The sequence below is a fragment of the Chanodichthys erythropterus genome, chromosome 22 (assembly GCF_024489055.1).
Source record: "Chanodichthys erythropterus isolate Z2021 chromosome 22, ASM2448905v1, whole genome shotgun sequence".
Taxonomy (NCBI): Eukaryota; Metazoa; Chordata; class Actinopteri; order Cypriniformes; family Xenocyprididae; genus Chanodichthys; species Chanodichthys erythropterus.
In genome coordinates, this window is record NC_090242.1 from 8,190,844 (window position 1) to 8,211,109 (window position 20,266).

The 20,266-nt window shown below is 36.4% G+C and overlaps 1 protein-coding gene across 2 annotated transcripts in view; it reads left to right on the plus strand.

Moving 5' to 3' along the window:
- The window catches only part of p4ha2 (procollagen-proline, 2-oxoglutarate 4-dioxygenase (proline 4-hydroxylase), alpha polypeptide 2), a 28,489-nt gene extending 9,057 nt beyond the window's left edge, over nucleotides 1-19,432 (plus strand). Inside the window, exons 5-15 of one of the 2 annotated variants that reach the window (XM_067376099.1) lie at nucleotides 809-946; nucleotides 7,163-7,402; nucleotides 7,558-7,757; nucleotides 7,977-8,153; nucleotides 9,556-9,626; nucleotides 9,880-9,979; nucleotides 11,956-12,009; nucleotides 15,027-15,086; nucleotides 18,413-18,481; nucleotides 18,805-18,901; nucleotides 19,087-19,410. In XM_067376099.1, the coding sequence (XP_067232200.1) occupies nucleotides 809-946; nucleotides 7,163-7,402; nucleotides 7,558-7,757; nucleotides 7,977-8,153; nucleotides 9,556-9,626; nucleotides 9,880-9,979; nucleotides 11,956-12,009; nucleotides 15,027-15,086; nucleotides 18,413-18,481; nucleotides 18,805-18,901; nucleotides 19,087-19,157 (1,277 nt within the window). In that variant the 3' untranslated portion in view covers nucleotides 19,158-19,410. Of the gene's footprint in view, nucleotides 1-808; nucleotides 947-4,770; nucleotides 4,925-7,162; nucleotides 7,403-7,557; nucleotides 7,758-7,976; nucleotides 8,154-9,555; nucleotides 9,627-9,879; nucleotides 9,980-11,955; nucleotides 12,010-15,026; nucleotides 15,087-15,171; nucleotides 15,238-18,412; nucleotides 18,482-18,804; nucleotides 18,902-19,086 lie in introns of those variants that run through there. The other variant, XM_067376098.1, reaches the window with a different exon arrangement.
- The last annotated feature ends 834 nt before the right edge of the window (nucleotides 19,433-20,266 follow it).

The window sequence follows — 20,266 nt, forward strand, 5'->3', positions numbered from 1 at the left end:
TGTTATAACATGAAGGAAAATTGACAGATCATTCAGACAAACTGACGGATGAGCTTTCAATCCTCATTTTGGCTGCGTGAGATTCTCCAGCTTTGTTTTTGTTGAGCTGTTAAAGCTCCGCCCTCTTCTGGAAAGTGGAGCTCATTTGCATTTAAAGGGACACACACAAAAACCGTGTGTTTTTGCTCACACCCAAATAGGGGCAAATTTGACAAGCTATAATAAATGATCTGTGGGGGATTTGGAGCTGAAACTTCACACACACATTCTGGAGACACCAGAGACTGATATCACATCTTGTGAAAAGGAGCAAAAGCGCTATTCAAATAAAATTGACTTGACTCTGTAAAATCTGTGTGGGTGTGTGTGAATAGAGTCAGTCATTGCAGCCACTGATTTATTTTCACTCTCACCTTAATATGAACTTGTGTGAGCATGTGTTGCAACATGTTGCCACGTGGAGTTCTTGAGAATGTTTTCACTTAAATTGAAAGTCAAGTAAAGGATAATGTACAGTCAGCCAGTCACCATCACAGGAAGTAACCCTGACAGGGGGATCAGGACCCCGACATAAAGCAGATTATTTAGTAATGTCAGTTATACAGTTAAGATGTGATTATTTAAGAATGTTTGATCACATAATGCTGCCATTGGTGTATTTGATTCTCATTGTGTCATTAAAAGTAATAAATTATTCTCAAATCTTTTTTTTTTTTTTTCTTCAGTAAACACCAGATACCTTCAGGTCATGTCTAATTAAAAAAAACCCACAAAGCTCTTTTTTTCTCTCTCTCTTTTCCTCCTGAAGGCTTCATATCAAACATGTCTGTGCACAGACAATATTTCCCTGATGAAGAGGATGAGAAAGGAGCAGCCAAAGCGCTCATGCGTCTGCAGGACACGTATAAACTGGACTCTGAGAGTTTCTCCAAAGGCAAACTGCCAGGTCAGAGGCAGCACTCTGGTAACTCCAACTCTTGTTTTCATGTTATACAGGCCTTATAAAGGATTAGTTCACTTCAGAATTAAAATGTCCTGATCATTTACTCACCCCCATGTCATCCAAGATGTTCATGTCTTTCTTTCTTCAGTCGAAGAGAAATGAAGGTTGAGGAAAACATTCCAGGATTATTCTCCATATAGTGGACTTCACTGGGGTTCAACGGGTTGAAGGTCCAAATGTCAGTTTCAGTGCAGCTTCAAAGAGCTCTACATGATCCCAGACGAGGAATAAGAGTCTTATCTAGAGAAACCATCGCTCATTTTCTAAAAATATATAAAAATGTATATACTTTTTAACCACAAATGCTCATCACACTAGGTAAGCAAGCAAGAACAACAGTGAAAAATGGCAGATGGAGCAATAATAACTGACATGATCCATGATAACATGATATTTTTAGTGATATTTGTAAATTGTCTTTCTAAATGTTTTGTTAGCATGTTGCCAATGTACTGTTAAATGTGGTTAAAGTTACCATCGTTTCTTACTGTATTCACGGAGACAAGAGTCGTCACTATTTTCATTATTAAACACTTGCAGTCTGTATAATTCATAAACAACTTCATTCTTTATAAATCTCTCCAACAGTGTGTAATGTTAGCTTTAGCCATGGAGCACTATCAAACTCATTCAGAATCAAATGTAAACATCCAAATAAATGCTATACTCACATGACCCGAAGCATGCATGACGAACACTTTGTAAAGATCCATTTTGAGGGTTATATTAGCTGTGTGAACTTTGTTTATGCTGTTTAAGGCAAGCGTGAGCTCCGTGGGCGGAGAGCACGAGAATTTAATGGGGCAGCAGCCTAAATCGGCGCATTTATAATGATGCCTCAAAATAGGCAGTTAAAAATTGTAATTTAAAAAAATCTATGTGAATAATGTGGTTCTTTTATAAAGTGAATTTTACATAAAAAGCTGGTTTTGTATAAAAATATAATAAATCCTCCAAAAACTGCACAAATGTGGAGTAAAAACATTAATAAATTGTATTTGTTTAAAAAAAAAAAAAAAAAAAAAAGCTATTATTTTGTTACAAAATTACATTTTGTTGCCTGGGGTCTCTGGAGACCCCGAAAACCCTGAGTGTACTTCCCAAATGAAGACCGCACACGGGTTAAAGCATCCGTGTGAAAACAAACCTGGAAAGAGACATGGGGATTGGGGAGAAAACAAGAGATTCTAAGTGAATTCCAGGGAATTGTTCATAGGATATGAAGAAAAAGAGAGAAAATAATCTTGAGGAAAAGAATGCAGCGACTGAAAAGAGCAGTTGCCACAGATATTCTTGTGATACTGCGTCACATTAAAATACCAAGTGTTACATTATTCTCCTGAAGTCTGGAAATTTTACAGCTCATTCAGTCTAACTGACAGACAAGGATTATTTGTAGTGCAACTGTATGATTTGAAATGATTTCAATCTTTTTGAGTGGAACTTTCCCAAACCGGAAGTGCCTCTAAATAATCTAAAATGCAGGAAAAACAAAGAAGCCATGGTAGCTTTAACTTTGAGAAAGTTGTATTGAAGAATGATATAATCAAAGAAAATGGACTGGAAGGCACTTCAACTTTATCATAGTTTGTATGTTTTTGGACACACCATGATTTTGTGGTATGGTTGTTATTATACAGTATTATCTTTTGGCATCTTTTATGTTTCTTTTTGAGATATGACAACATTTTTAAGCTGAAGCACATGTTTTAACTGGTGGAAGATGGAGATCCCAGACCAGGTCAAATATAGTTTAATACCATTTAAAAGCTTTTAAGAATATAACAGTTATATATACTAGTGGTCCTCCGATATTTTATTTATTTATTAATTTATTTTATTTAATGGTTGATGCTAATATTTTAGAGAGCAGGATGGCCAGTATAAGCTGATATATGTATAATTTCTATTTATTTGACATAATATTTAATAAATTAGTAATTAAATAATTTTAAAATCTATTAAAAATAAATTAGACATACTTTAGATGGCAAATTCTTGATTCTGAAATCCTATTAGAAAAAATATACTTTTTAAATATATATGAATAAAAGAAGTAAACACTGCAACCAACAGGGCATGTTTATCATATATATATATATATATATATATATATATATAATATATATATAATATATATATATATATATATATATATATATATATATATATATATATATATATATTATTTTTTTTATTTATTTTTTTTAAATAAAGAAAATATATACTCATTTTACATACAGCACACAGTGAGCAACTGGATATGACTCAACCAATTATTTAAAGTTTGTCAATCGTGCATCCTGACCTTTTTATTACTAATAATATAAAAGCAAATGCTATTCTACTTTTTCATATCCACCTTATTCCTGCGCCACATAACGCTTTGCTCGAATTATGGCTGTAACTTCCATTTAAGCTGTAAACATTCAGTGAAAGCCTCACTCTATGAACGCAATAATACGTTTTTTTTTTTAAACTGGGTACAGTGAGATGACATTATTCTACTCACCCTACAACCATCAAACATTAAAAAGACATTTAAAAGTGTAAAAGCATCAACAAGGTACTTTCAGCAGACCATGAGTAACCCCACAGCAATAATGGACGGGTTAAATACTTATCTAGTAATATATATCTGTATTATGTAACAAATGTTGCCTTAATCAAAGATGTTCATTAAATTCAGCATTGCGTGATAATATTTCAAAGGGATTTCTGTCATTCTGACAGATAATAAATTGTATTTACCTGTGAAAACAAACCTGGAAAGAGATTTGAGGAGAGATTCTTCATGCATTCCAGTGAATTATTAATGGGATATATCGTAAATTAAATCAGGAGAACAGACCACAAATGTGCAGTGTTGTCCTTTTTCATACTGTTACAGTGGAATGCAAAGGAGAAAAAAGAAAATAATCGTGAGGAGACTGAAAAGAGCTTTTGCCACAGATGTTCATGTTATAACATGAAGGAAAATTGACAGATCATTCAGACAAACTGACGGATGAGCTTTCAATCCTCATTTTGGCTGCGTGAGATTCTCCAGCTTTGTTTTTGTTGAGCTGTTAAAGCTCCGCCCTCTTCTGGAAAGTGGAGCTCATTTGCATTTAAAGGGACACACACAAAAACCGTGTGTTTTTGCTCACACCCAAATAGGGGCAAATTTGACAAGCTATAATAAATGATCTGTGGGGGATTTGGAGCTGAAACTTCACACACACATTCTGGAGACACCAGAGACTGATATCACATCTTGTGAAAAGGAGCAAAAGCGCTATTCAAATAAAATTGACTTGACTCTGTAAAATCTGTGTGGGTGTGTGTGAATAGAGTCAGTCATTGCAGCCACTGATTTATTTTCACTCTCACCTTAATATGAACTTGTGTGAGCATGTGTTGCAACATGTTGCCACGTGGAGTTCTTGAGAATGTTTTCACTTAAATTGAAAGTCAAGTAAAGGATAATGTACAGTCAGCCAGTCACCATCACAGGAAGTAACCCTGACAGGGGGATCAGGACCCCGACATAAAGCAGATTATTTAGTAATGTCAGTTATACAGTTAAGATGTGATTATTTAAGAATGTTTGATCACATAATGCTGCCATTGGTGTATTTGATTCTCATTGTGTCATTAAAAGTAATAAATTATTCTCAAATCTTTTTTTTTTTTTTTCTTCAGTAAACACCAGATACCTTCAGGTCATGTCTAATTAAAAAACCCACAAAGCTCTTTTTTTCTCTCTCTCTTTTCCTCCTGAAGGCTTCATATCAAACATGTCTGTGCACAGACAATATTTCCCTGATGAAGAGGATGAGAAAGGAGCAGCCAAAGCGCTCATGCGTCTGCAGGACACGTATAAACTGGACTCTGAGAGTTTCTCCAAAGGCAAACTGCCAGGTCAGAGGCAGCACTCTGGTAACTCCAACTCTTGTTTTCATGTTATACAGGCCTTATAAAGGATTAGTTCACTTCAGAATTAAAATGTCCTGATCATTTACTCACCCCCATGTCATCCAAGATGTTCATGTCTTTCTTTCTTCAGTCGAAGAGAAATGAAGGTTGAGGAAAACATTCCAGGATTATTCTCCATATAGTGGACTTCACTGGGGTTCAACGGGTTGAAGGTCCAAATGTCAGTTTCAGTGCAGCTTCAAAGAGCTCTACATGATCCCAGACGAGGAATAAGAGTCTTATCTAGAGAAACCATCGCTCATTTTCTAAAAATATATAAAAATGTATATACTTTTTAACCACAAATGCTCATCACACTAGGTAAGCAAGCAAGAACAACAGTGAAAAATGGCAGATGGAGCAATAATAACTGACATGATCCATGATAACATGATATTTTTAGTGATATTTGTAAATTGTCTTTCTAAATGTTTTGTTAGCATGTTGCCAATGTACTGTTAAATGTGGTTAAAGTTACCATCGTTTCTTACTGTATTCACGGAGACAAGAGTCGTCACTATTTTCATTATTAAACACTTGCAGTCTGTATAATTCATAAACAACTTCATTCTTTATAAATCTCTCCAACAGTGTGTAATGTTAGCTTTAGCCATGGAGCACTATCAAACTCATTCAGAATCAAATGTAAACATCCAAATAAATGCTATACTCACATGACCCGAAGCATGCATGACGAACACTTTGTAAAGATCCATTTTGAGGGTTATATTAGCTGTGTGAACTTTGTTTATGCTGTTTAAGGCAAGCGTGAGCTCCGTGGGCGGAGAGCACGAGAATTTAATGGGGCAGCAGCCTAAATCGGCGCATTTATAATGATGCCTCAAAATAGGCAGTTAAAAATTGTAATTTAAAAAAATCTATGGGGTATTTTGAGCTGAAACTTCACAGACACATTCAGGGGACACCTTAGACTTATATTACATTTTACAAAAATGTTCGATGGCACCTTTAACTTCAAAACCATCCAACATCGTTTTACCTTATTTTTGTAAAGGTCGTTTGATTTAGTCTTTGCCTACATCACGTGTGATCTTTCCAACATGATTATGTAATGTGTGGTGCATCACAGAGCAGTGCAAGACGAGCATTTGTGGTTAAAAAATATATACATTTTTATTTATTTTTAGAAAATGAGCGATGGTTTCTCTAGATAAGACTCTTATTCCTCGTCTGGGATCATGTAGAGCTCTTTGAAGCTGCACTGAAACTGACATTTGGACCTTCAACCCGTTGAACCCCAGTGAAGTCCACTATATGGAGAAAAATCCTGGAATGTTTTCCTCAGAAACCTTCATTTCTTTTCGACTGAAGAAAGAAAGACATGAACATCTTGGATGACATGGGGGTGAGTAAATGATCAGGAAATTTGAATTCTGAAGTGAACTAATCCTTTAAGAGACGGTGATAAAATTAAACCCATCATTGCAACACTTTATAGGGGGAACGAATCAAATACACCCTCACTACCCATGCAATGGATTTCTGAGACTTAAAGGGATAGTTCACCCAAAAATGATAATTCTGTCATTTATTACTCACCCTCATGTCGTTCCACATCTGTAAGACTTTCTGTCCCTCCATAGACATCCAACTCAACTATTGATCTGCAACACACATTCGTGAGAGCATCATGACACATGCGAGAGCTGACGTTGCGTGAACATGCTTTGGATAATATTATTTTGTAAATAAAGTGGTAAATTGTTTTTTTGCACAAACAAAGCACTCATGACACTTCATAAACTTGAGGTTAAACCACTTGAGTCACATGGATGACCTTAATGATGTCTTTATTACCTTTCCTGGGGCTTGAAAGTGGTAGTTGCGTTGGATCTCTATGAAGGGAAAGAAACCTCTCAGATTTCATGAAAAATATCTTAATTTGTGATCCGAAGATGAATGAAGGTCTTAAGGATGTGGAATGACACGAGGTTGAGTGAGTAACGACAGAATTTTCATTTCCGGGTGAACTAACCGTTTAAATTGCATCTTCATGAGAATAAGTTGAAGGTATATATTTTTTTGTTAATGAATATGCTTATTTCGTAGTTTTTTCCTCTAAGTATAACTTTATTCATAACTATTTGCTTTATGTGAATTATCCTGAAAAGAGTCAGATGCAAATAAGCAAGATTTCCAATATAAACTCCTGTGTTAAATTATGTCCTGTTCTGTCCACAGGGGTGCGCTATAACGCTCTGTTGACAGTGGATGACTGCTTTGACATGGGGAAACTGGCCTACAATGAGAACGACTACTATCATGCAGTGCTGTGGATGCAGCAGGCACTGAGACAGATGGACTCTGGGGAAGACGCCAAGACGCCCAAGGCTGATATTTTAGATTATCTTAGTTACTCTGTCTATCAGATGGGTGATCTGCCACGAGCCATCGAACTCACCCGACGCTTGGTGGCCATTGGTAGGCCATTTTCCCTCTCTCTTGGAAATGCAATACATCATAATGTAATGAGATATGAGATAGATTATAAGGAAAATATCCATAATACATTTTTTTTGGCTGTGTTTTTCTTTGCTGCAATGCATCATATTTAAAACTTAAACTAACCATTGCAGATCCCAGCCACCAGAGGGCAGGAGGAAATCTGCGCTACTTTGAGCGGATGCTTTCTAAGGAGCTGAGGGACATGGGTCGGAGCCAACAGGAGCTCACGGACGAGAGGCCCATTCAGCTTGACACTTATGAGCGGCCCAAAGACTACCTGCCTGAGAGAGAGGTCTATGAGGCCCTCTGCAGGGGAGAAGGCGTCAAACTGGTGAGCCATAATGACTCGATTTACCTTTAAATCTTCACTTTTTTGCTTTTTTAAGCAGCTGTTAGTGAGTTATTTACAGGTTTAATTTTGTAGAATAGGAATTGATTGGATTTGGAATTGTATGAACACATTTGGATGAATCAAATAAGCTGTAGGTTCTTATAAAATGTCAGGAAGTTTTTTTTTTTAAGTTTAATCTTAATCTTAATTTTCCAACAGACTGTGAAGAGACGTAGCAGACTGTTCTGCCGTTACCAGGATGGCAACAGGAACCCACGTCTGCTGCTGAAGCCGATGAAGGAGGAGGATGAGTGGGACAGTCCTCATATTGTCCGCTTTCTTGAAGCCCTGTCTGATGAAGAGATTGAGAAGATCAAGGAGTTAGCCAAACCCAAGGTGAGTGCGCAGTATGTGAACCATTAGACCAGTTTAAAGAATAGTTCATCCAAAAATCACACATACCATATGAGCTCATCTGTGTGTTTATTTTGAAATGTGAAAAAGACAGAAAGCTTTTAATCAATTTTTTTTAATCAAATTGTGATTGACAATCTTGACAGTCACTGCCTCCAGTTTGAAGAAACTGGCTCAACATTGATAAGAATTTTACAATTAAGATTGGGTTATTTTACAATTGGGTTATTTTACAGTGTCGTAGTTACATTGTAACATCTCAAATAAGTACTGAGTACTATTAATTAACTACATGTACTTACTATAGAGCTACGGTTAGGGTTAGGGTTTGGTTTAGGGTTAGTTACTTGTAATTATGCATAATTTACTAGATAGATTTAGTAGATTTAATGTTCTATCTGTATTTATGATCCATAAATATCACTTTTTTTTTGTCAATAGAACGTAAAGGTAACTGCACCATCTCCTAATAAACCCACTAAGCTAAGAACTTCATACTAAAAGCATCAGGTGATTTACTGCTGAACTTACATTATTTTCATTGTGGACACAAACTGGGCAAGGACTTTTCTCCATATAGTTGGCTTTACACGATCCCAGACAAGGAATAAGAGTCTTATCTAGAAAAACCATTGGTCGTTTTCTAAAAAATGTTTATTACATAATCACGTTGGGAAGGTCACGCGGAAGTACCAAGCAAGTGTTAACAAAGACTAAGTCAAACGGCCTCTACCAAAAAAGGTAAAACAACGATGTTGGACGATTTTGAAGTTGGAGGAGAAAATGAGATGTTTTTCGCCCTACTGCGGTACTTCCACCTATGTCACACGTGACCTTTCTAACATGATTACGTAATGCGTGGAGCATCACAGAGCAATGCAAGATGAGCATTTGTGGTTAAAAAGTATATACATTTTTATTTATTTATTTTTTTTATAAAAAATAGCTGATGGGTTTTCTAGATAAGACTCTTATTCCTCATCTGGGATCATGTAGAGCTCTTTGAAGCTGCACTGAAAAATGGAGAATAATCCTGGAATGTTTTCCTCAATTTCTTTTCAACCGAAGAAAGAAAGACATGAACATCTTGGATGACATGGGGGGAGTAATTGATCAGGAAAATAATTCTGAAGTGAACTAATTCTTAAAGGTGATAATTGCTGAATTTTTGGTCTGATCATGACACGAGAATAAAAAAATATCACAATACTGGTTTGAAATGACACAAGGGTAATTTTTGGATGAACTATCCTTTTTAAAGTTTTGTAATCTAGTTCCCACTGCTCAGTCATTGTGAAGAAATGTGAAGAAACTGAAATGTTATGCATGTTATTTTACTTTATTTTTTGTTGTCTCAAAGCTAATTCTGTGTTATTCTCTGTAGCTTGCGAGGGCCACAGTGAGAGATCCTAAAACAGGCATTCTTACAGTCGCCAATTATAGAGTTTCCAAAAGGTGAGTATACATGAAATCATTTATTTAAGGTGAGGTAACTGGCTGATATGATGACAGAACTGTTAACTGATTTTGCCACAGCATTTATATTACAGTTGATATGCCAGTGCACAAGAAAATTCTGTATTCTAGCCCGGCCAAACTTTAACATTCAAACCATCTAGAGAAAATAATAAGTGTGTTGTTTGTGTTGAGATACAGCTGTTCAACAGAATTTTGTCTATTATCTGGTTCTGTTCTCATGTGTCTCCAGTGCATGGCTAGAAGGAGAAGATGATCCAGTGATTGCGCGGGTCAATCAGAGAATAGAGGACATCACTGGGTTAACTGTGGACACTGCAGAATTGCTACAGGTGATTCATCCAAAATACTCCATTGGCTTCAGTATCCCACCAAATAATATTATAATATAATATTATAATATAATATAATATAATATATAATTAGAATATCATATAATTAGAATATCATCAAAAAGTTGATTTATTTCACTAATTCCATTCAAAAAGTGAAACTTGTATATTATATTCATTCATTACACACAGACTGATATATTTCAAATGTTTATTTCTTTTAATTTTGATGATTATAACTGACAACTAAGGAAAATCCCAAATTCAGTATCTCAGAAAATTAGAATATTACTTAAGACCAATACAAAGAAAGGATTTTTAGAAATCTTGGCCAACTGAAAAGTATGAACATGAAAAGTATGAGCATGTACAGCACTCAATACTTAGTTGGGGCTCCTTTTGCCTGAATTACTGCAGCAATGCGGCGTGGCATGGAGTCGATCAGTCTGTGGCACTGCTCAGGTGTTATGAGAGCCCAGGTTGCTCTGATAGTGGCCTTCAGCTCTTCTGCATTGTTGGGTCTGACATATCGCATCTTCCTCTTCACAATACCCCATAGATTTTCTGTGGGGTTAAGGTCAGGCGAGTTTGCTGGCCAATTAAGAACAGGGATAGCATGGTCCTTAAACCAGGAACTGGTAGCTTTGGCACTGTGTGCAGGTGCCAAGTCCTGTTGGAAAATGAAATCTGCATCTCCATAAAGTTGGTCAGCAGCAGGAAGTGCTTTAAAACTTCCTGGTATACGGCTGCGTTGACCTTGGACCTCAGAAAACACAGTGGACCAACACCAGCAGATGACATGGCACCCCAAACCATCACTGACTGTGGAAACTTTACACTGGACCTAAAGCAACGTGGATTGTGTGCCTCTCCTCTCTTCCTCCAGACTCTGGGACCCTGATTTCCAAAGGACATGCAAAATTTACTTTCATCAAAGAACATAACTTTGGACCACTCAGCAGCAGTCCAGTCCTTTTTGTCTTTAGACGCTTCTGACGCTGTCTGTTGTTCAAGAGTGGCTTGACACAAGGAATGTGACAGCTGAAACCCATGTCTTGCATACGTCTGTGCGTGGTGGTTCTTGAAGCACTGACTCCAGCTGCAATCCACTCTTTGTGAATCTCCCCCACATTTTTGAATGGGTTTTGTTTCACAATCCTCTCCAGGGTGCGGTTATCACTATTGCTTGTATACTTTTTTCTACCACATCTTTTCCTTCCCTTCGCCTCTCTATTAATGTGCTTGGACACAGAGCTCTGTGAACAGCCAGCCTCTTTTGCAATGACCTTTTGTGTCTTGCCCGCCTTGTGCAAGGTGTCAATGGTCGTCTTCTGGACAACTGTCAAGTCAGCAGTCTTCTCCATGATTGTGTGGCCTACAGAACTAGACTGAGAGACCATTTAAAGGCCTTTACAGGTGTTTTGAGTTAATTATCTGATTAGAGTGTGGCACCAGGTGTCTTCAATATTGAACCTTTTCACAATATTCTTATTTTCTGAGATACTGAATTTGGGATTTTCCTTAGTTGTCAGTTATAATCATCAAAATTAAAAGAAATAAACATTTGAAATATATCAGTCTGTGTGTAATGAATGAATATAATATACAAGTTTCACTTTTTGAATTGAATTAGTGAAAAATCTACTTTTTGATGATATTCTAATTATATGACCAGCACCTGTGTATATATATAATATAATGTAATATAATATAATATAATATAATATAATAGTAAAGAGTTACAGAATAAAAAAATTTAACAATACAATTTTTTTTTCAAGATAATTCTTGATGAACCATTTTAATTAGTAGAATATAGCCTCTAGATATTTAAACAAAAATGTAAACAAATGTTTAGGGAATCATGCACAGTAGTACAAGGGTCATGATTTAATTTGATGTTTGCTTATGTGAATAATGAATTGAATCTTTGTGATAAGGGGGCCATTGTTCTTGTGAATTCTGTTTCATCTTAGGTTGCTAACTATGGTGTTGGAGGTCAATATGAACCACATTATGATTTCTCAAGGGTAAGACAATTGTGCAAAAACTGCATTGCTTTCAATTATGTGGCATGATATTTCATCAAAACAATCATTGGCATGTGCATGAAGAAATATATAATAAGTAATAATGTTTCTCTGACAATAAAGGAATTCTATATCAGTGGGTTTTTTACTGTCAATTGACACACAATATCTATTTCTCACCTTCATCCATATAACATATGTTTAGGCCTCTTCCAGTCTTGGTTGGAGGAAGTAACAATACATTAGAAATCTACAATATATTATATATATTACAAAAAACAACAGAAGCATAGAAGTGACTCTGTCTTTACTTAAAAACAGGAGAAAACTGTATAGCATTGAAAGTAAATGGCACCCAATACCTTATGACTTCAGAGTGCTACCATTTACTATGCTTATAAGAAAAAAAGATCCCTTTTCCAACAATTACATTGAAGTTAGGGCAGTGGTTCCTAAACTTTTTATCTTGGAGTACCCCCTGAAGGGATTCCCATCCTTCTGCGTACTCTCTTCCACTTCGACTGCAGTCACACCTTTACAATTAAGGGACAATATTTGCCTCCTAAATTGAATTTCCAGTGCATTTTTTTTAGCTTTATGAATAACTTTATTTATTTTATAATGTTTTAAATAAAAAATGTTCAATAGAGAAATATGCAATGTTGGTAAAATTAAGTAAAATTTTTAAATATTAAACTAAAACCACCAGTAGGTGGCATCAATTCACTGTTTTTATGAGTGAGTCATTGAATCATTCATTCAGTAATGAAGCAAGTGGCTGTGAATGAATCATTGACTCTCACGATTCGTTCAAAGCCGCAGAATTGTTCATGAAACACAGACGTGTGTTGTAGTTCTGCTGTGGTTTTATTGCAAAATAGAGTAAATATGACAGTACTGTGTTTAAAATGAACATTTTATTTTTTGACCTGTTGTATAATAATGTCACGTTTGTAGTCATGTGGATATTTGGGAACAATTGCGTTCTTGCTCGTTATCAACATTAAATACAAGAACTCACACAAGGTATGTTTTTGTATCGGAGAAAGTTTGTCTTAAATCGAAATTAATCCATTATCTGTGTCTATATTTGTTCTTCATGTGAGTAAGTGCTAAATTCCCCACTTTTACAAAGGTGCATTGTTGACAGTAATTTAGCGCGATTTAAGGCAGCGTGCAGTCTACGCAATCTATCATATGCATGCTGCTTGTGTGGATAGAGTTATTTTGATGATGAGGTAATCTGATTAAACGACATTTTGGCAGTTAGAAATACATGCTCGATTTTAATATTATTTTAAGGTACAATTAAATGAACTACTCAACATTTTGTCCACGTACCCCCTTTTGTCACGTCACGTACCCCCAGGGGTCCGCGTACACCAGTTTGGGAACCACTGAGTTAGGGGTTCAAGCTCGTAGTACTAAAAACCCAAATGTAATTGTTAAAATTTCCAAGGATCAGCATTCTCCCCTAAAAGTGGACTGGTAGACCAAACCGTAAGTCGTAGAAACTTTGAGAACTGGTAGTACTCACACAGTCTATAACGTCACTAAGACTCGACCCTGATCGGCCTAAGGGGGGCGCTACAGATGTGAAAAATACGAAAACGCTCATGACTCCTAAACCATCCTCAAGTGTCTTTGGCACCAAACAGTGCAGCAAGATTCTCTGGAGCCTGATTGTCAATAATTATCAAAACAAAAGTTGAAAAGTCACGGACTCTAAGGGCCGCCAAAACGTTCAACTACTTAACCGTTAGTCCCGTTGACTTGAAAATTGGCATGCAGTGTTATTGCCCAAGGTGCCATGATTGTCTTTTTAGGACTATGGTGTATCTCAAAAAACATGGCCGCCATCTGCCAATGAAGTTTGAGTACTTATTAGACAAGGTTAACAGAGGCCGATCTGAACTCTGTGGGCATTTTCGACTCACGGCCCTAGAGGTCTGTGAGAATTTTGAAAGAAACTAGGTTTTGATATTAAGTTTTAAGCCTCTAATCATGTGGTGTTTCACAATGCTCTTACCATTAGATCTCCTCATACTGAACAAATTTGCCTCAAACCACTGCTGTCAATCAAATTGTTTATTAAATATTTGCAATTATGTAAAACACCTACTTTTATGAACTAGTCCTAGTTTTTTTGCTCAACCTAAAAAAAAAAAAAAAAACAAAAAAAACAATGCAGTACAATTCTCTGGACTCTCTAGGTCAATAATTATCAAAAAAAATAATAATAAGTTGAATTATACCCTTTGGGTAGCTTGGGGAGTCATTTAGTAAATGAGCATGGCCAAGTGCATGCAAAAGCCTATAATTCCTAAACAAAAACTCAGAACTTCATGAAAATAGGTGATCACATGTGACATATGATTCTAAACAAGCATGCAAACCTTTATTGAGATCAGACAATAGGTGGTGCTATAACTGTTAAAAAGCTTTTTAAAAAAACATGCATTTCCTGTGTTGGCTGTAAATGGTCTTTTCAGTCTATGATCTAAGTGGTTACATGCTTTCTAAATAAAACACGATACCTTTTTACTCAGGTCTAAAAAAGGCCTAAAAGCGCTTGAACCCCGATAATTGCTGCTCGCAGCTTTATTATTATATTTAATATGTTTATGTGAGGGTATAGTGTGTCAATTGATGGGGAAAAAAAGAGTTTTAAAATGTGTCTGTAACTTAAATGTTTGAAGTAGAAGCTTGTACATAGTTTATTTCTGGTGGTAATAAGTTTCCTGATCATTTAATTGGGATTTTTATTGATAACTTGAATGCATTAGTGATTTTGATTTTGACAAAAGTACCTGCAACTCTCATAGAAAACACTGGAGCTTAAGTATTTTCATATGGTTTTAGATTGAGTACATGTTTGTAAATTGATTTGACACCCAACACTCAGCTTTTTTGTTGTAGCATAAGCATATTTAGTGTAAAGTAATGTTGCCTCAGAGGCGGAGATATTCCACTGCTGCTCTTCAATCTGGTTTAAAAGTTACAAACGTCTGTTGCAGCGTCCTTTTGACAGCAACCTCAAGGTTGATGGAAATAGACTTGCCACCTATCTGAACTACGTAAGTACATGTGTGTGCGCTCGGAGACGAGCGTTTCTTGCCTCTCTGCCTGTCTTTACTCTGCTCTAAAATTTTATCTTCATAGAAAGATGAACCTGATGCTTTCAAAACATTAGGCACTGGAAATCGTGTGGCTACTTTTTTAAATTATGTAAGTATGTGTATCTTGTGGTACCTGGTTCCAGAACTCATGTGTATTTGATTGCTCTTGACTTGGCATCAGGTCTTGTGTCATCGGCTTCTATGGATCCACATGAACACTACACACAACACCAGTGGGTCTCAGCCAGGGACAATAACACAAAACAATAGGGTCATGGTTCGGTGCATACCTCGCTTTAGGGGTCATGGTTCGATGTGAGTTCGGTACAACAGGAAAAAAGCAACAAATTCCCAATGCTAGGTTTCTTTTCATTTATTTTGAACAGACAGTAGTGCAAATTTCAGTTTGTTCCACCTAGCGGCATTTAGTCCTCCTGAGGTATTACAGTACAGTACAGCCTCCTTTAGTGTATTAAGCACTCTTGCATAGGTCATTTTTTTTTTTTTTTTTTTTTGTAGACAAAAGGTATTTGGTCACAATCAGCTGCAAAACTAAAAAGCATCTCTTGTGTTATAAAAGTACAAAATAATGAAAAATAAAATATTAGTTTTCTTTGCGCATGAGTTCATTAATAATGGCGGCTGTACAAAGTTCAATATTACGCTTTTTCAAGAAATCATGGAAAGATGAGCGAGAAGGAGACCTTTCCATGAGGAGACAGAGAGTAAAGTGGCACCTGAGGTTTCCCGTTTCCAGGACGCGCATATTTCATCACTGGATTGTAGTGAGACTTCCACCACGCAAATCGGCACAATGCCAAATGATTTTCTCTCATTATAACAATGGAAACAACTTAAAATACTCCGTCATGTATCGTCATACAGATAAGAGTAAGACATCATTTGAAACTAAAGGGTTTTATTTTGATTTGTGTGTGCTTTTGAAAAATAAAGAAAACACACACAGGATGACACTTTCTGCCATCCCGGTTCCCTTGTCTGTGAAATCTGTGGAATGCGTCACAAAAATTAATCGAAACTCAGCGTATAGACCCCTTAATCGCCTACATCACTGTGACGTCACCGCTCTAGCTGGAGGCAAAACATAAATAAGAACTAATAGCGGGCGCGTTAAAAGTTTGAGGTTTTGACTTTAAAATGTCGTCTTGTTGTGTTTTTGGCTGCCAGAATAGAAGGAACAGCACTTTTGGTTCAAAACTAAAGTTTTACCAGATCCCGGCAGACATTCCTTCACAGAAATCAATAAGATAATTGTGGTTGAATGCAATACAGCGTACAGACTGGAAGGAGATGATCATAAATAATGCTTGTGTTTGCAGTGCACATTTCATATCAGGTAAAATAATCGATGCATATGTAATGGTGTGTTGGTTTTATCTAGTACAAATCAGCAAGTTTCTGTTTTATAGGTGAAAAGTCGCCAACTTTCAGTGCGCTAGCTTAAATGTTAAACAAACATACAGCTATAGATGTGTGTGCCATCATTTGAATGGTCTCTTAAAATAATCCACATTGCTAGCCATAATCATAGTTAACCCAGCGTAGGTTACATTAGACAATAAGACTTGACAAAATTCCCAGAACCACCCGAAAGTAATTAATATGTTGTCTAGGAAATATCCAAAACCTAAGTTGATTTACAAAAATAGCTGTCACAATCCCGCAGTCTGTGACTGTACATATTCGGACAGTTCTGAACCTTCTTCTGCATCCATGTTTAATAAATCCCTCCTAAAACATGCTAGCTTACGCTTGTCAACATTGAGTCCAGCGTCTCTTTTTGCCTCCAGCTAAGCCCCGCCCACCAGGAAACGTTGCAATGTTTACAAACTTTTAAGGGGTCTATAGGCTACTAGCAATCTCTTTTGTGCCATCTGAACTCTTGTTTTGGGTTGGTGTGTAGATCGTCTCTTCTTCTGCTCTTTTTCCTGTTGTGGTGGTTAGCAAACAGCATTGCATTACCTCATGCGCCCCCTTCTGGAGTGGAGTGTGGATCACATGTGACTGTGACGGTTCAGGACGAATACATGTACCGCTACACCCCTACAAAACAAACTTTAAATAAAAATAAAAATAGATATTTCTTGGTTACACTTTATTTCGATGGTCTACATTAGACATTTTACTAACTGCAAGCAAGGGTAGGGTTAGGGTTAGGTGTTAGGGTTCGGGTTAGCAGAATAAGATTACATGTAGTTGCAAAGTTACTTATAGTCAGTAGAATGTCTGTTTTTCATTTAAGGGTTAGTTCACCCAAAAATGAAATTTCTGTCATTAATTACTCACCCTTGTGTCATTACATACTCGTAAGACCTTCTTTCATCAAGATATTTTTGATGAAATCCGAGAGTTTCGTTTTTTTCCCCCCATAGAAAGCAACATAATAAATGTCATTCAAGGTTCAGAAAGACATTGTTGAAACAGTTCATGTGACTGCAGTGGTTCAACCAGAATACTTTTTGTGCACAAAAACAACAAAAATAACGACTTTATTCAACAATCTCTTCTCTAGCCTGTCAGTCTCGTACTCAATGCAGCACTTCCATGTTTAAGTCAGAACGCCAGCTCAGTATTGGTCGATGCTGTTCACGTGAGCGGCACGACGCATGCGTGTTTATTCTCGTCGCTTCATAACATTAACGTTGAAACACTGTAGTCCCATTGACTATTTCATCAATGTCTTTACTACTTTTCTAGACTTTGAATGATGGTAATTACATTGCTTTCTATTCTATAAAAACCTTGGATTTCATTAAAAACATCTTAATTTGTGTTCTGAAGATGAATGAAGGTCTTACTGGTGTGGAACGGACATGATGGTGAGTAATAAATGACAGAAATGTCATTTTTTTGGTGAACTAACCCTTTAATCCTCATCCAGTAAATTCGCAAACAATTGGAAAATGTGGTGCAACAATTAGGTCTTGGAGTCAAAAAAGCTTGAGCCACTGCACTACACTTTTCAAAGCTCTTTTGTTCATATTTTGTTACATTGAATAACTCTAATCAAAAGTTGTCATATAGCAGATATATTTCATTCAGAGCACTTTATAGAAGTACAATACAGGGGTCCTAGTACGTCTCCAGTTCCTAACATGGCTTTACTTCGGGCTGAACTTGTATCTTTTGCATTAGCAGTCCAGATCTTCAAAAATTAGACCCTTCTGATATGTCCTATTCTGGACTGTGTAGTTTTCTACAACAAAAATGTGAAACACTGATGACATATCATGTTGATGTTAATAATCTTTCTACATTTACAGATGAGTGATGTTGAGGCCGGTGGGGCGACGGTTTTCCCTGATTTTGGTGCTGCTATTTGGCCTAGAAAGGTGTGGACACCTTTTAAAATACTTTATAAACCTTATGTATGAAATCATTACATCAAAGATGATGTCCTCTTCCCCAAACTATTATCTTTCCCTTATGTTAGTTTCAAAATCTACCAACAGCCTCTCCAATCAATGTATAATAAAGATTTTGTGATTTTAAAATTTTTAAAAAGAATTTTAAGTAAATATACATTTAGTTTCTGTCATTACATTGTATTTGATATATTGGAATAATATCGACCATCTGCCAATCTGATCTGACATCAGCTTGTAGTGTTTTACATTTCACAGATGTAGCATTTAAACTCCTATTCTTTCTGTAGGGAACAGCTGTGTTCTGGTACAACCTCTTTAAAAGTGGAGAAGGAGACTACAGAACGAGACATGCAGCCTGTCCTGTTCTAGTAGGCAGTAAATGGGGTAAGTGGTCTAAGTAAAGAATGCCAGCAATGCTCATGAATAGGCTAGAGATTGGTGTGCAATTGCTTTTTAAATGCAAAAATCAATATTTTTTAAATCAGGCATGGCATGAAAAGTAGGTTGATTTAAATCCATCAAATGTCCAGGCCACCAATTCGCATTTACAAGTTCCTCTCGTTTGGCAGTTTCAAACAAATGGATCCATGAGAGAGGTCAAGAGTTCAGACGGCCATGTGGCCTGACTGAAGTGGACTGATCCAGTGATGTCAGCGTTTGGACTCAGTACCATCAGTGCCTTGACTACACAATCAGACACTCCAGACTCCTCGAGAACACACATCAGCTCCAGTCAGGACTTACTGCTAAGAGATGTGAGCAGGCTGGGTTTTGTCAGCCATTCTGTCTGTGAGGGATTTCTCTTTTATTTTGAGTGTTTTTACCGTTGCTTAACCTTTCTTGGCAGATTAAACTGGAGTATCACATCATAACAGAACTCTCATTGTGTTCATGTAATGCATAAATTATTGTTCTTCAGTGTTTTATTTTATATTCGTTTGCAATAAAAATGTCCAAATTTGAAGTCATGTTTCTTTGTTTGCCTTTTGTGAGCTGTTAATATTGTTCCAAAATCTGGAATATTTTCACCGACTGACGAGAACAGATCCATCTGTTCATTCACACACACACTGTGCATATATTTTATTTGCTTTGCATTGATTGTTTTGCATTGTGATGTGTTCAATACAGTATTATAGTCACTAGAATTCAAGTAAATATAAATCAGGAATAATAAGACCATGAAACTATGAAATGACTCACCACAAGCATAAACAGCCTCTGTAATGACCTGTTTCTCAATTAGATTTGATTTTGTAATGTTTTTACTGTAAACACATCTTTGTTTAGACCACAGTTCTCTTTTCAGTATGAAAACCTCAATGTCTGGGTATGTTACCTGCTGTAATTACCTAGATTTCTAACCTGTCATGGTTGTAAGCGTGTCTAATCATAGCAGATTATTCAGTCAGACAACAACACAATTAGCTGTAATCTGTTTTCTTGAAAGGTGTGAGTTAACTCACCACATTGCATCAGAACATAGAGACTAGTTCTGTGCTGAACAGAATGAGACTGAACATTCAGCTCAACTAACGGCTCAAAATGGAAGTAAAGTGGATTATATTGTTATCAACATGCTGGATTTCTTGTGTTGCTGTAAATGAATTCTACTCTTCAACAGGTTAGTCTATTGCAATAAGATGATAAAACAGCATGTTTATGTCATCTCTGTCTCTCTTTAACCATGCATGTTTTTGAACAAGTGCCAACGGTTGTGATATACTATCTGCAGATCATATGGTTCAG